The sequence below is a fragment of the Haliaeetus albicilla genome, chromosome 2 (assembly GCF_947461875.1).
Source record: "Haliaeetus albicilla chromosome 2, bHalAlb1.1, whole genome shotgun sequence".
NCBI classification, from domain to species: Eukaryota; Metazoa; Chordata; class Aves; order Accipitriformes; family Accipitridae; genus Haliaeetus; species Haliaeetus albicilla.
This window is the reverse complement of record NC_091484.1, coordinates 28920707-28937106: the sequence shown is the minus strand read 5'-3', so window position 1 is coordinate 28937106 and position 16400 is coordinate 28920707. Positions and strand designations below refer to the sequence as shown.

General features: G+C 38.7%; 1 protein-coding gene across 5 annotated transcripts in view; it reads right to left on the bottom strand.

The window, feature by feature from the left end:
* TPK1 (thiamin pyrophosphokinase 1) overlaps positions 1-16400 on the bottom strand; it is a 317863-nt gene that overhangs the window by 256559 nt on the left and 44904 nt on the right. For 2 of the 5 annotated variants that reach the window (XR_011329666.1, XM_069811993.1), the window contains exon 2: positions 3021-3095. The exons of the other annotated variants lie outside the window; for them this stretch is intronic. Coding sequence is in view for 1 of the 2 variants with exons in the window: in XM_069811993.1 (XP_069668094.1) it covers positions 3021-3095 (75 nt within the window). In the remaining variant the exon portion in view is untranslated. The remainder of the gene's footprint in view (positions 1-3020; positions 3096-16400) is intronic. 5 annotated transcript variants of the gene reach the window in all.

Sequence of the window (16400 nt, the reverse complement as noted above, 5' to 3'; positions counted from 1 at the left end):
CCACATATTTTCCACAATTAGGATAAGGACTACAAGAGAAGCTGTACAACTTCCACTGGTAAAAATGGCTGCATTAACAGCTACAGTCAAAGCACTTTTGATGGATTTGACTAATGTTCCCAGCCTTGTGCTTACTCATAGACTACTTCCAACCCTCTGCATCCACCTCACCTTTCCATATTTAGTCTCCTTACATCAGCTTCACTTACAGTGAGACCTTTTTCCCTTACCTATTCCCCTTTACTGACCTATTTTCTTCAATTTCTCTTGCCATTTGGTTTGTTCCCTCCCCACTATACCCAACCCAATAAATCCTTCAGTGGACTACCAGTGTTTCTGCCATATTATTCCTCATCCTGCTTTTGCAAACTATCCCTTCTCCAGCACTTCATCCATCCCACCTTTAGGACAGCACTAATACTGTATGACTGTACCTAACACAAAGGGAACGTGTTCTAGATTGGTTTACTGCAGTAATGAGTATAATGAAGTAAAATCATGGTAGTCTGTAGCTTATACTACCTCACTATTGTCACTTATCCAGCTTGTATGGTAGGAGTGGTAAAAGCTGCCTGTCCCCTGGAAGTGAAGAAATCAGATTTCAGTGTCTTTTACAAAGCACAGAGAAAGAAGTTCATGCAAATTTGTACAGATCGAAATAGTTCTTTTCAAAGTATGTTAGTAAAAATAGATTTCATACAAGCCTGCAATAAGACAAAGGCTAATTAGCTACAACCACTTTTTCTTGAGGTCAAGAGGAGTTACACCTGGGATGATTTTAGCCTAGAATAGCCACACTTATCGATGTGATTTTTTTTTAAATTTTTTTTTTTAAACTTAGGACATATCACATCACACCTTCATTTTTACTTGATGTTAAAGTGACAGGGCTAATGAAATAAGTTATTTTGATAGAACACAACCTACTTGAAAATAACACTTATGTCTCAGCATTCTGTACTTGGTATAACACCCAAGACTGCTGTAACTTAGAGAAGTTGGTCAATATTTTATCTTTTTTTTTTTCCTCTGCATTTTTCTCTCCCTTCTTCCCCCAATTTGTGTAGCTGGCAATATACTGTGGATCAACAGCCCCATTGTTTCCTTTTCATCACTCCTTTACGAGATCTCAAGCATAGAAGGCTGGTCATTAAGCACTGTTTCTAAGGATTTCACTCCTTCAGAAATTCTTTCAGTTCAAACACCAAAACCCCCAGGTTCTCCTAGTTCTGCAGCAGTCTCTCTGCTGGGACTCCTTCAGAAGCAGGATCCAGGAGGCACAAGATTGCTGACACCTACAGCAGACCACTAGGATTGTCAGTCAGGCATTGCCAAAACCTTGTCCTGGATTTACTGAGGTTTACTGAAGCTGACATGTTTTGAAGAAAAACATTCCAGGTTCACTATGTCACCACCTTCCTCTGTCATTTTACTTAGATAGAAGATATCCACCTATTTCTGGAAGCTACCTACCAGCAAAAGTCTTATTAGCTTAAATAGGGCTTCTGCTCTCACAGACTCTCTGAAAAACTATTCACAGCACCAGTAATTACTTTCAATACAGTTATGCTCAGAGGACAGAAACTATTTGAGGTAGTCTCAAGCAAGACAGTCTGTGGTCCACTCGATTTTATTCAGCTTCTTGTCCCAACCCTTCACTGAAGCACTACAGTTAAGGGCCCATTAGTGTTACAGCAAGAAGCACTCCATGTCCCAAGGGTCACCCTGCATAGGTTTGCAAGAGGAAGGCTTAAAATTCCAAAGAACAGACAAAAAAAGTCTGATTAACAGAACACAGCATAAAACCAACACATGCAAGGTACCACAAGATGCTAAATACTGCTATTCAGTAACTGTGCGCATCTGGTTTGCTGTCTCTTTTTTAACCTCAACCCTCAAAACACAGGAAATGTGGGACAAAAATAAGTTCAAAACACTTACCCTTCTTCCCTTTGTTATTTAATACAGAATATGTCTTTCAGTGTATCTTTTTAAATCAAAAAATATGTAGAATCACATCTAGAAAAAAACACTTGACAGCCCTTCCACTGAGCACTTCTTGCTGATATTGCAAGTGAGAGAGCCCATTTGGGGTACAGTACTTGTTCAGATGCTTTGAATCATCCTGTGCAAGTCTCTCCCTTCTTTTCTCACTCCTCTGCCTACACAGGCACCTAATTTAGGTTTACTGGAATTAAGTGCTATGAATACATCCTGCCCACTTCACCCCTTACTCCAATTCCTTTTAACTGTACACCTACCCCCTGTAGCCTACTGTACCCTACACCCACCAGCCCTTATGCCTATGGTGAAATCAAATAGTTCTACCTGCCCCAGTCAGCTATGAGGAATCTCTCTGCAAGGTTCCCAGCCTGATAACAAGTTAGAGACAGTCCCTGCGGTTTGTCAGAAAGCTTCTGAAGGACTACATTTCTGCACCAGAGGAATTAATAGCTCCAAGCTTGTAAAGATTTACACATCTCCACAAAACGTCACTAGATCTGCAGCTATCATACCAGAGATGATGATTAGCACTGTGCATATTAAACAAAGGGGTAGTGAAATCCGATTTACATATTTCTGACACGCACACAAATTCCCACTGCTTTCACAATGTAATATCTACACGGTTCATTTTATTTTGATTAAAATTAACACATTTCACTGATGACCTTTAAAGAAATGCTCGCTTCCAGACACTTAAATGCACCATTGATCTACTATACTTTGTCAGCAAAACAATGATCATTCCTAAGATGCCTCTGAAAAGCTACAGTCCTACACAGATCAGTCCATAAAGTTCCCACTGACGTAAGCAATGCAGAGATGCAGAATTTGCATAATCAGCTCATTTGCTGCATTCAGCAACAAGGGACACATTCTGCCGATTCACACCCTCACCAGAAGGTTCCTCTAGTTAAGAGGAAATTGCCACATTGCAATTCAACAGACATGAAGTACATTAGCTGGGTAGCAGCTAAGTAAATAAGCAAATGAAGATGTATGTGAGTTATTATTACCTTTGCTCCACAGACAATGAAAATGACCTTCGTTGAAAGGCTGGTTCAGAATCAGAAGGCAAAACTTCAGGTTTCCTGTAAGATAAATGTTGATTCTTATTAGGAAGAATATTGATTTTTTTTCCCCTTTTTTTTATTTTGCTTTTGCCATATTAATTTTAGTCCAACCACCTCAGAGCAACTCCACTAATTTCCTTGCTTCTTAGGTTTCATCATTTTCAGATCAAGAAGGTGCCAGAACTTCATTAGACACCTTTTACTTGGTAGGGTTTTGTTAAACTTTTAATTTATAAGTGACTTTTACCCACTGAAGGCCATCCTCAACAGGACCCCACAGCTACAGAGCTCTCTCACTTAATCTCCCACCTGCCACTGCCACCTGGATGTAGCGTTTACTGATATGAGCTTCGCCCTGGCTTCTATTAACAAGGAAGGCTGTAGATGACTCCATATGAAGCTGTCTCTAACCTAGGTCCAATATTCCACTCTTCTGATGGATGCAGAATTCTTGCTGCCATCAGTGGCTTCTGTGCCTACATTTTCATATACCATGTAGAAGCTCTAATTGTGGTAGAACCACTCTGGTAGTTACTTTACAAATACAGAATGAAAGGCCACACCCAAGGATCTTAAAATCAAAGCTAGTAAAAGCAAAAGTGAACTTTAGCCTGTGTTATCTAGGTGATGATGCAGACTAAAAATCTCAGTGGATTTACCAGCAACCTGAACTGATCCAACTTGATTAGGCTACTAAAGCCTCCTGCCCTAGCCATATGTCCATTGTGAAGGTTGATAATAAACCTACAAATATAAAAGACTTAAAGTAAAAAGATTTATGATATGACACACTTTGTTTTCAAAGAGTAAATACGTAAATCTTATGACAGTTGCCTGTGGTGGGATTGGCATTATTTCACTTCCTAATTATCTTGCCAATCATATAGGAATACAAGTTTCCCCTGGAGCTTGATAGCCTTAGGCAATCAGGTTAATGAATTATTATTTGGTCACATGAAGCCACTGTAATTGAAAAAAGAAAACCTCTATCACTAGAAAGTCTTTCAGGCAGATCCAGTATAGCAGGAGGCAGAAGGCTACAGGTAAAGCTGTGGCTTAAGCTATATGACATTACCAGGGAAAATACAGGTGGTGAAAGTCCTATAGGTGCGGGAACATCTTGGGGTAGGAGTAGGGAGGGGACAATCTTTAATCAAACAAAAAATGCATGGTTAGGAGCATGAACTGAAGGTTAGGATATTAAGACACCACTGTTCTGCATCTCACCTTTCAAATGATTTAGGGTTTCTCCACTGACCCATTCTATGCCTCAGTTCCCTACCACAGAAATAACAGTACTGCCCTCCTTTTTTAAGTATCAAGAGAAACACTACTGAAGGCCTAGATAATTTTTACTCCAGTAAAAAGTCTACATGTTTATCACAGCTATCTTCTGTGTGGTGCTTTCAAATACCTTTCCTCATGTCTTCCCCTTGCATCTTTGCTGACATGGTCCACACACCTCTAATTCATGTATATACAGGGAAATAAATTTACTTAGAAAAGAACAGAGAGGTCAGAGGACCAAGTAAACAAAGGAAAGTGAGAAAAATCGTTTTCTTTGTGTAGTCTGAAAAGTTTTGTCTTGTCCTTGAACTTTAAGAGAAAGGTAGAAAACAATACATTCAAACTAAGTGCCAATTTCCAGCTGCCTCGCAAAATGAGACCTGAGCAGCAGATCTCCTAATGATGGTTAAGTGAGAAAGGCTGCCAACTCCTTAAACATCATCATCTAGTGGTGCCCTCCACTGAAGAGAGCCGGCAAACATCACAGGTTCTTTTACTGATATAATACAAATAGACACAGGTGCTATAAATCTGTTCCTCCAGTTGAACCATGAAAGGCATTTCTGTGTCTGTTTTAAACCCTTAAGCCGTATCAGCATATGAAAACACAGTAGATTTTTAACTTTTTTTGCACATCAGGAGGATGTTATATACTTGTTATATACTGAGATATGTATTTGAAGCCAAGGCCTGGCTGTAGGTGTCCACACCGAGACTTCAGAGGCTGATTTTTCAGAGATGACAATTCCAAGAGCTTTCCAGTGAGGCCTGTAAGAGCTGCTGGCTCTTACTTGTCCAGTTATTGCAAAGAAGCAAAGAGGTAGATGCCCCAGCACACACAATTACGAGGGGTGGTGGTGCGTGTTTTGTGTTGTTTGGTGTGTTGGGTTTTTTTAAGCACAGTTATGGATTGAAAAAGTGGAGAAATGGAAATTATTGTTTCTCCTGCTTTTAGAAAAGTGAACGTGTTCCAGTCATTTCAAACCACTGCAATTAATGCATGATAAAATGCTATGATTAATGCTACCAAAATGAGCTTAAATGTCAATATTTTAATGGCGCTCACTGAGTTAATATAAAGCTGCACAAAGGGCTCGGTCCTCAGTAGATGTAACACAGTAATAAAATTGGGCCGCAATAATTTACAACCATTGCCCTAAAAAATATTAATAAATTGGGACTTCTGATGGCAAAGACCACGTCAACAGACAGAATATGCAACATCCATCACTGAGAAAAAACTGATGAGAGCTCACTGTGCCACTGCATGAGCACTCTACTGGCTATTCGTTTGAAAACAAATCTACTTCAAGGCCATTTATCTTTAAAAGCCCTTAACAAATTAGGAAGCATTTATCTCCTGGACTGTCTGCCCATCCATTTTTCACACAGATAATTAGCACCCTGACCCAACCATTAACAAAATTGTGCTGTTTGGACTAATGGGAAAGAGAATTCTGTAAGCCAGAATTCAGCAGCGAAAATAATCTGTCCCCAGATATGGATATCTCCACTGAAGAAGCTTTTGTTGACCTTTTGTTAGAGGCAGAACAAGTTGGTCTCTTGCACAGTTTCTTCCATTTTTAGTATAATTTTCTCTTTCATTATCTACTTTTCTTGCAGCTTTTGCAGACTGAGCAAATTCACGCATCTGCAGCACAAGCAGAAAAGAATAAATTCCTCCATACAAAACCTCCAGCTTATTCTTGATGTTTACACCAACACGGAGAATGAATAGAGCCAAGTCCCACAGTGTAAGTCGCCTTGTAGAGGAATTAACCATGCAGTAAGGCCTAATTTCTACAGGACAGGAGGACAGAAGGATGACTATCGAAAATTTTTACTTGCATTTAGGGAACCACATTTGTTCATTGCCAGGCTTACCTGCTTGTTTTCCTATTTGCTGCTTATATACCTTGCAGTCTTATAGGCATAATTTACAGACATATGTATTAACAAGTGCACAGCTACATCAACAGCCAGTTATATGCAAAAATACAGTTAAAAAAAAAAAAATCTTCTAGCAGACTTCAAAAATTCCTAGTCTTTGGATAAAGCTGGATCATTTTAATCCTGACAGAAACAGAGAACCATTTCCTTACTTTCCTGGGCTGCAAATCAATCAACAATCCCTACAAGTCCCACTGGGACCACCAGTGAATAACCTCATCCTTTCTGAAAATTTTCTCCGTTCTCTGCTTTCCAACAATTATTTAGCTGCACTTCTTTGATGAAGCTTTTCTCATGGTTGCTTAGAAAGGACTTTAATCAAACGTGTTGTGAACGTCTCTGACAGCCTATGCAATGCCTTTTTACCCCATTTTAACTCAGAAGAATTCCAATATATTTTAGAGCGCACATTTGCTATTCCAAAACCCTTCTTGGCTTCTCCCTGTGATATTATACTCATCTAGCTATTCTATAAATATTTATAATATCATTATGCATTTTTTATTGATTTCCCCTTGTCACATGCCAGTCTTCAGGCTATATGTCTGTCGCAAAGCATACACAAAAGGCATATATATTTTTAAAGACAACCTTTTCTCTGGTAGCCAATAAAATTCCCCTTCTTTGTTTCCTTTCAGTGTTACAATAATATCGCTAGAAGTTACTCCGAATACTGTGAGGTTCCTGGCTACTGAATTTTCCGAGGGGGAAAAAGCTTTCATTGCTTCAATCTAGAGGGCCTTTGGGAAAGATCACTGCTCTTCCCAGTCTTTGTGAAATGATGTAAGCAGTAACACACAATGGGGAAGATACGCTGTGCTAAGATACCAGCGTGCCTCAAGGTGCTAACGAAGTATGACTCCAAAGTCAGAGCTTCAACCACAGAAAGGGGCTTCCGCTAAACAATTCACATTTTGATTTCTTGTTTGGTATTTGTGTTTTACTGCCTGGCTGAAGAGAAGCCATCCCTCTCCTTTCCAATGGTCTATCAAGGATCTTCCACATGGAGGCAGGTTTAGTACAGAGGAAGGAGGAGGAAAGAGACAGGTAGTACAGGAACAGAGGGATTTTACCATTAGTAAAGTATTTCATTAATTTAATCTAGAAAGTTGAAAGTTGGAAGATCGTTATAAATTTTCAGATACTTTCTATACTGGTAGAAATACATCTAAATATCCAAGATACTAACCAAGATCCCTTGAAAGATACTGCAGAGAGTTGGGTTACACATATCCCTGATCACATAGGTGGGAGTCCAAATACACAATGAGCTTCTGAGAAAAACACTGAAGGATCCCACTGAAAATTTCCTTATGCTCATGTTGCTGCTCTCACATCACTCTGCTTTCCAGGATTCAAAAAAAAAAAAAAAAAAAAAGTTATTTGGTTTCCAGTACCATCATTCAGGAAATTCCTGCCCCACAGATTTGTCTTTTAAATGAACAGTCACTGCCTACTTAAATGTCAGAGTACGTGGGAAGGGGCAAGGCATTTTTTCACAATTCCAAAACAGTGACACTGATAAAAGACAGCAGAGCAACAGGCTGAGACAGCTCTTCGTATGGCAGTTGAAGTTTCTTCTGCTGAAGAATTAGCATTGAAATTGTGATTCTAAGAATTCCACATAAGTTATATTTAGTGGGAGCCTATCATAATAAACCCTAAAGAAAGCAGTTCGTGAAACCAACAAACATAACAAAATAATGTTTATGCAGAACTACAATTAAGACAGATAAGACTATTGCTACAGATCACCAAAGCAAAATTACTGAAGCAACTTGCTGTATTGGTTTGGGGTTTGGTTTTGGTATGGTTTTGTGTTTGTTTGGTTGTTTTTTAATTAACACATTAAACTCTCCTATTTAGTTGAAATATAATCTCCAAAAAAAAAAAAATCAGAAAACACCCATTTTTACTTAAAAAAATTTCTTAACATACTGTGTGGATTGAAAAACTTGGCTCCTGTGTAGTGCTAAGTCAAAAGCTGGAATGGGAACTTCTGCTATTGGTGAAACAGATGTCACTAACATGGGATAATTAACAAGTGAGCTTATAAAAGGTATGAATTATGACATCAAGAAAAAAATAATTCCTCGTAATGAACTGGAGTGGACAATTTTAACAAACTCTTAAGGAAAAAAGGTTTTAATACTGATATTCCTTAAATTAGAAACATGGCTATTTAAAGAATATTACTTCATTAAAACAGCCCACATTCTTGCTTAAATGAAGGCTCATGCAGAAGAATGCCACTGATTACACCTCAAGTATTCTGGGTTTACATCAGTGAAAGAGAAATGACCCTAAAATGGTATCTTTTGTGGCCTCCAATGGCAGAAAATTATTGTAGTGTTGAACACAGAAAGGAAAAGTATTTTAACTGCTCACTACAACCTCAAAAAGCTGCTTGGTAAAAGTTTTTTCATTTTGTTGTATTAGCTGTAGCACCACAATTAGCTTTTTCTTTGACATTCTTCAGCATTTTTAGTGCAGTCTTAATTGGCTATTTGTTCCACCTATCACTTGAAAAAAAAAAATCCGAAACACTGAATCGGAGTTTCACTAAACAAATGGCAATGTATTGCCTTTTGGTTTTTTAACCTTGTCTTTATGAAAAAGCAAATAGATGCTCAGCACATACACAGATGTTACTTAAACACAGAGAATGTGGGATTTTAAAGCTAAAATAAAGGAGTTTGGGGGATCAGCACCAAATCTACATCATTTTCTGCCAAGTAAGCACCAGTCTCCAAGTGTTAAGTCCAAAACCGATGCTCTGGGAAGAACTACTTGCCAGATTATTGAAATGGACCATTTCATCCAGGGCTTGTTTTAAGAGCTACCATCCACTTCCCAAACATACTCAACTGGAACAGCCTCCCCATCAGAAATGAAGTAAACATTTGATTAGACAAAAAACTAAGGAGAATGAGTCTATTAGACTAAGGAGCATCCCCCATTTCCTGAAAAGGTTTCTTCATTGTGGTTCGGGTTTTTATGGTTTTTAGACACTGAAACACCACCACCTGTAGTTTCCTACACGATAAGCAGATGCAGTTACTAACAGGCAATTTACTTGCTGATGTAGCAATTATTCTTAAAAGTTGACTTCTGCCTCACAAGAAAAGATTCTGGTTTCATCAATGAATGTCTCTGGCAACTCACTGACTACAAGCACTATCTATGTCTACCTTAGCAAGTAGCATGGCACAATAATATCAGGTCTATAAAGGAGAACTGTTGATGCTGAAAGTATGATATTCACACTATACATGTTTTGGGAAGAAAGGGAGGGAGGGAGGCTACTTCAGGTTAGGTCCAGTCTGGTCCTGTAGACTAAATACCCATTAGCAGTAGGAGAGCATTACATACACTCCCGGAGCACATTTTTAGTTTCATCCAAAAGGAAATTAGCTTACATATTCCAAAAGCACTTTGCAATGTAAAGCAAAGCACAGTCAATAGACAGAATCAGGAGACTTGCTTCAGAAGCATATTCTTGATCCAAAATAAAATGTTAATGTAAATATACCAATAGTTGCATGGCTTTTGGCTTATCAATTTTTTATTTTTTAAACAACATCTTTATCAAACTAAGACAACTAATGCCACAAGATCAGCTTAATTTAAATGAACAACACATTTTTGTAATCTTATCAAAATTTGGCTCTAACTTTAGATTGTCATACTTAAGACACAACCTGACACTTATATCTGTAATGTAGAGAAGGCGGGGGGGGTGGAGTGTTAACCCAAAACTTGAACTTATCTTCACTACAAATTCCTGGAAAAGCACCTAACATCAAATCCAAAGATACTACTTTTTCAGGTTACCTTTCAGAATGAAACCTCACTTTGTACTGAACAAACAGTGCACCTTACACAAAAAAGCTCCTCACTCTGCTGTTCTCTTTCTTGAACTAAGTTTTCCTCCAGCAGTTCTTCCCTTCACCAGGAAACCCAGTGTGTTGCTGTAATACAGGGGAACCTAAAAAGGATCATTTCAAACTTATGCAGCCCAAATCAACAGTCTGAAATGTAAATGCTTCACGTTTAATAAGTTTCACAACTCCTGCAGAACTGCTACTTTGAAAATGGAAAAAATGCTTTCAAGTCAGTAAAATCCACTCCCTACATCTGTGCTATTGCTAACAAGGTAGTTGTCAGCTTTAATTCAGAGAAACAGTTAAGCTTGGACTATTGTATTAATTATAGCCACTACTTATAAAACACTATGAAGCTGCATTTTACCACACTGAATCCCAAGTCTCCAAACAAGCCATTTAATTTTCCTCATAAGAGTGACAACTCCAATAACAAACCAGCACAAATTATGCAAAAGGATCACAGACCTTACAAACATGTTCTCAAACTTATTGAATAAATCAAATATGCATACCCAGCTGCTTTTCGTACAAAGGCAGTGTTATCCCTGTCAATGCATTTTAGTGTTAATTTTTTCATGTAAATTCTATTGATTTTTGAATATTTTACAGCTTTTAATTCTCCAAGCAAATCCCAGCAAGAGGAGTAGGAAGAAAAGGGGATTTGTGTAAAGAGTCTTATTGAAAAGCTGCAATGTGGTACTCTCTGGAGAGCCCTCTACAAGAATCTATGTGGATGAATTCAAAACAACTAATTTTTCACAATAAGTCACAAACACAGCCATACACATGGGATAACCCACCTATGTTATCGACCACTGCTGCTCATAGAAGGGTGCTACGCCTTGCAATGAAAACTTGTCAATTAATTCCAGGGCTCCTCTGCAGGCTGCGAGGGCTGCGTTTTCCATCTCAGTATGTGATGGGACACTTCTTTTCATACAAACTCCTACAGTCCCTAGGTGCATTTCTGAGTGCTTGGGACTTCTGATCTTTATGTGTTAAACACCTCAGTCTGGTCAAGCAGAATAAGATCACACAGTTCCCAGTAACAAATCTTCAGTTTTAGATAACTTGTCCAGCATCACAAAGAAACTTCACAGCAGGACTCAACTCTCCAGGGCAACATTTGACTGAACCAAATCATGAGAACTGTCTATTTAAATATATATCATAACAATCACACTTCCTACTATTATATACATGGAAATAATGCTTGTGCCCCACTACCAACTGTCGTTTGAGAATAAACCCAATCGGAGTAACCAATCACTTCGGGGAAGGTAGCAAGGTACATAAACCCTAATGGGCTCTTGGAGAGACACACTGACATATGCACCACTTGCTACTGCAAGGCCTTTGGCTTGGTTTACCTCATACCCTTGCTGCTTGTCTCCAGAGATGTTGCTAGACCATCCATCCATCGTTCTGCGCTTTGCGCAAATAGGACTTTCATTTCAACCCGAACACAATAAAGTTCAGAATTAGCTGGAAGCCGCAGGGCTTTTTTTAGCTGAGATGTTATCACCTAATTGGTTATACTCTTCCAGTTTTCAAGACTACTGTTTGGACTCAAATTGCCCAGTGATAGAAAGAGATTTCTGATATAGGCACAGACAAGTAAGGGTCTAAGAGATTAGTCAGATATATTTCATCCTGTGGCATGGAAAAAATAGCCAGCTGAGGCTGAAGAGATGAATAGGGAGTAAAATAGCAGGAGGAGGGACAATTTTTCTGCAGAATGGGAATTGTAGTCCCCAAGGTTGCAGAATCTGACACGACCTTTCATATTTCAGATGAACTTTAAAAATGTATGAATTTCGCTGCAACTACCTTCTAAAAAACAATACTAAATGCTTTGCTTTGTTATTCACAGGCAAGTCATCTTCTGAGACAGTACCCATTTTACACCTTCTAAGTTTGATTCCAACTGGAAGCTCTTAAAAGACAAGAATTAGACATACGGGCTTGCTATAAAAATATTGATACTGTTATGGTAAATTTGACTTTCCTGTTTAAAATTTGTAGGCACAGAGCATTAGGATTGGAGCTTAAATCTACATCAAAGTGAAAATGAAAGCGGATGCAGAGACAATCTATGAAATTTCCATTTCATCTTCAGGCTGAAAAATAGACACAAATTACTATAAAATATCACCTTCTAGTTTTAACCTTTTTTCCTCAAAAAGATATTAACATATCTTCATTTCAGAGAAACTTTAGGAACCACCGACTGACCTCTTCAGTGCCCCAATACTACTATTACTATTCAAGTAAGTTCCAACCTTAAAAGAAAACCCAAGAAAGTTGCTCACTTTCTAGTTGTTTAAGAGCCCCATCTAATACAATGTCCTCCATGCATTTTAAAAACACAGTATCACATTGTCTGAATACACCATGCTAACAATACTTGTTATCTGAGATGTCTCTATTTCTAGGGATACAACTAGGCATACAAATTCCCTGGCTGACTTGAGAACTTCAGCCCTTACTGTCAGCTCAATCCGCACGCTGCAAGAGTAAGGTGACTTCAAGGAGTCACAAGGCAGAGAAGGCAGATGTCAGTAGTCTCTTTGGGCAAGCAGGTATAAAGCACAACACCCTCAGCAAACATTCAGCTCTGCAAACAGTGTAATGCCATCTTATTTCACTATCTATGGTCAACAGATATCTCTGGGTATTTTCTATAGGATTAACAAAATTTAATAGATATCTAATGATTTACCTGTTAGAGTACTGACCAAAGTGTAAGAGCCACTTGAACGTGTAAGTGCCTGACTGGACTGCTCAGCACTCAGCACCCCTGCTCTGCTGCCACCAAGCGCTCCACTGACACTTCAGTTATTGGCAATAACATTTCCTATGCACATAGAAGTGTGATTTCTATCTGCACCGAGATGCGCCTGAAGTTTAAAAGGCTGACGGTACCTGATGCCTCCTTTGATCTCAAAACACCACTGGTATCCACCAACTAGACATTTCTCTACTGATCTCATTTGAAGGGCACGTTTGAAGTAGCTGTTCTCAGAGCATACCTAATAGATCTGGCTTCACAGTGTCAGCCATCTCCTTTTTAAAAACTGGGAAAGAGCTATACCTTTCATCAGCACGGATTAATAGTTGGAGTGCTCCCTCAGGAGGCTGATGACCCACATTCAGGTTCCTTCTCTGTCAGAGGGAATTCACACCAAATCCCGCTTCAGTCAAGACAGCACTCTCCTCCCCAGACATGACGTTATTCTTGGGGATGCAGATCCTTCCTTCCCTGCTCCAAAAGTTAAATAAATTAATTGAATTACTTTCATAAAACAGTTAAACAGGAGGAACATGTGGAAGTCCAACTCTACAGTCCATTGACCTGGATACAGTTTGTTCTCCAAGATTTACTTATCCAAACCTCTCTTTCACACCTTGAATAAACCCTCCAATTACTTCACCATGGTATTACAGGAACATTATACCCACTGTTGCCTCCTTCCTAATGCGTGCTTTCAAGAAAAACGTAACCTCTGTTTTTGTAGGATGTTTTTCAGATGAGAAGAGTGGTTCTCTCACTATCTTCAGAAGATTTGGCACCTGGAGTCACAAAAGGAGGAAATAACTTTCTGCAGCACAGCATAAGATGTCTAAATCAAAAAGAGCATGATTTTAGAATTTCCATTCTTCCCGCTGCTCATGGTATTCCCACTGACAAGCTCAGCCTGATTCCTTCTTAGTACACTTATTCTGATGGATTGTACTCTTCGTATACAGCAAATTCTCCCTCTGCCCTGTATACACAGTCTAACTACCATGCCCAAGACAAGTACACCGTGGCTAAAAGTCTTATGTGCATTTGCTGAATAGCCCAAGGGCTAAACTCCAGTATAATATTGCAAGTACACACAGTAACGTCTCATTTTCAGAAATGGGAAAATAGGCATTATGTGACTGCAGGAAGATCACACTCCTAATTCAGCAAATGAGCAAGTACTAAAAAACAGAAGTTCCTTTCTGTTTCTTAGCCTGATCTTATAACAACCATTACAAATCACAGATGGCTTCCAGCCAAACTCTCATTTGGACAACTTTACAAACTTCTGTTTCCATATTTACTTTCAGCCATCCCAATGAAATACAATATCTCTTATGGTCCTGAACTCTTGTGTACTAATTAAACACTTACTTAACTGCACACAGCATTCAGCCAGGCTACCGTGGACTTTGGAGTTGGTTGGTTTTTGTATTTAGAAGGTTCACTGAGTTTGAGTTGCATAAATTGTAAGCGATCTCTGCAACCATCAATTATTTACTCCTCAAATATAATGGGTGAGATTGATGAGAAAACTCCCATTGACTCCCAGGATTTCACCTCATATACTTTGATGAAAATCCATGCTGCGACAGTGGGTTATGCAACATCTCCTGCTTCTTCGGGCTGGATGCCAGAGAGGACGTTCATGCCCATACCACCTTTTCAGTTTTCCCAAAGCAGATTTTTCTGTACTTTGAAGGCAGTGGATCTGATGCAAGCTCCAGAGTGTCATCCAGAAGGTTCAGAAGGGCAACAGGGGCTTTCACAGTGGTGTAAGCTGTGGTGGCGGTGGGAGGATGTTCAGGCCCCCAGACTGAGGTTTTGGTAAAAGAGTGATGATCAGGAGACCGTCTTCCACTATTATCACGAGAATCCTTTTAACAGATGTAGGAAGGAAAGGCAATGACTGTAATTTGCCACCAACCTTCACAAACATTTCACTTCTAAAATAACATCTTTTGTCTTCGTGAGCCTCATTTTATTATTTCTAGAGTTAATTTTTTACCTAATGCAGGCAGCTCAGTTCTGCTGCCTGTTTTAGGACATTCCATAACTTCACATCTACTACTGGCCTCTTTTTTTAACAAAAGATTTTTAAGACCTACTTGTATGTATTTTATAAATAGATAAATCTACATCTGGAGAAAACAAGCTAAAATAAACTAAAAGAAAGCCAAAAGAACCAAAGGCAATGAAAATTGCATTACACTATCAGCCACGTAAGGAATTTTTATGTAACCTGGACGAAGTTCCTCTTCAGATTTTATTCTGCAATATGTCATTGTATTGCATCCAGCAGAAAAATAAGACCTAAAAATCAAAGTTCTGTGGACTGAATAGCTCCGATAAGCTATTTAGTGGGCTTACTAAAATCAGGAACTGGCCAATATTTGTGTTTTGGAATAAAAATGCTGGGTGATAAAGAAACAAATTTAGAACACTGCCAGAATATTGATGCTTCTTGCAGAAATATAAAAAATTACTTAACGTTGAAAATTTTGTAATGAGAGCTGTTCATCCTTCACCTAACTTTTAAACAAGATTGAAAAAGCCCTTTGCAAGTAAATGATAGTATTATGGGGATCACTTTGTAGGCTGGTAGAACAAGATACCATATCCAGCAAATACAGGCTCACAAGAAAGCAGGTCCCCCACAGCATGCCTGTAAGCAGACTACTTACACAAGTAGACCCACCAAATCATTATGACAATCTGTTCCCCTAAGATACTTGTCACACAAATAAGGTTTGGTAGGTTTAGTCACTGCACAAAGACTATGATAACTGCTTTTATTATAAGCCACTTGTGCTTGTTTATAGTCCCTTGTTTTGACATGCTGCAGATCATGTATAATTAAAGAAAACTGTTACTTTCTTCCTTCCTCCACAATACAGTAAAGCCTGTAAACAAAGACAAGCTCTGGGACCATTAACAGAAGCCCTTGTTTGCAGATCGTCTTTCCAACCAGCTCCTTCAATTTCAGTACTAAAACTGTCAAGCTTAATTAAGAGTTATGGGGCATAATCATTTCAAAACCATAAATCCATACAGCAGAAAAGTAACATGACTGCCTTAGTGAACATCTCTTTTTAAATAAGCAATATCTCTTTCTGAGACCTAATTTAGGTTCCTTATACACAACTTTGTATTGTAAATATCTTTATTGCTTCTCCTGCAGTGAATATAAAGACCGTCATAAAATAATTTCATCCTGATGTCTTCTGGTTTATTTGACTATTTAAAGTGGACCTCAATGCATATTCTAGTGCTTACACTGCTATTCCGTCCAAATTCACCACAGCTTTTTGTGATCCTTCAAAAACTCTGCAGAGGACTGCATTTCTCTCCAGCTTCTTTTAATATTTTCTTTCTAAAGTTGCTTCACCTTTTGAGTGTGCACAGCTGTCC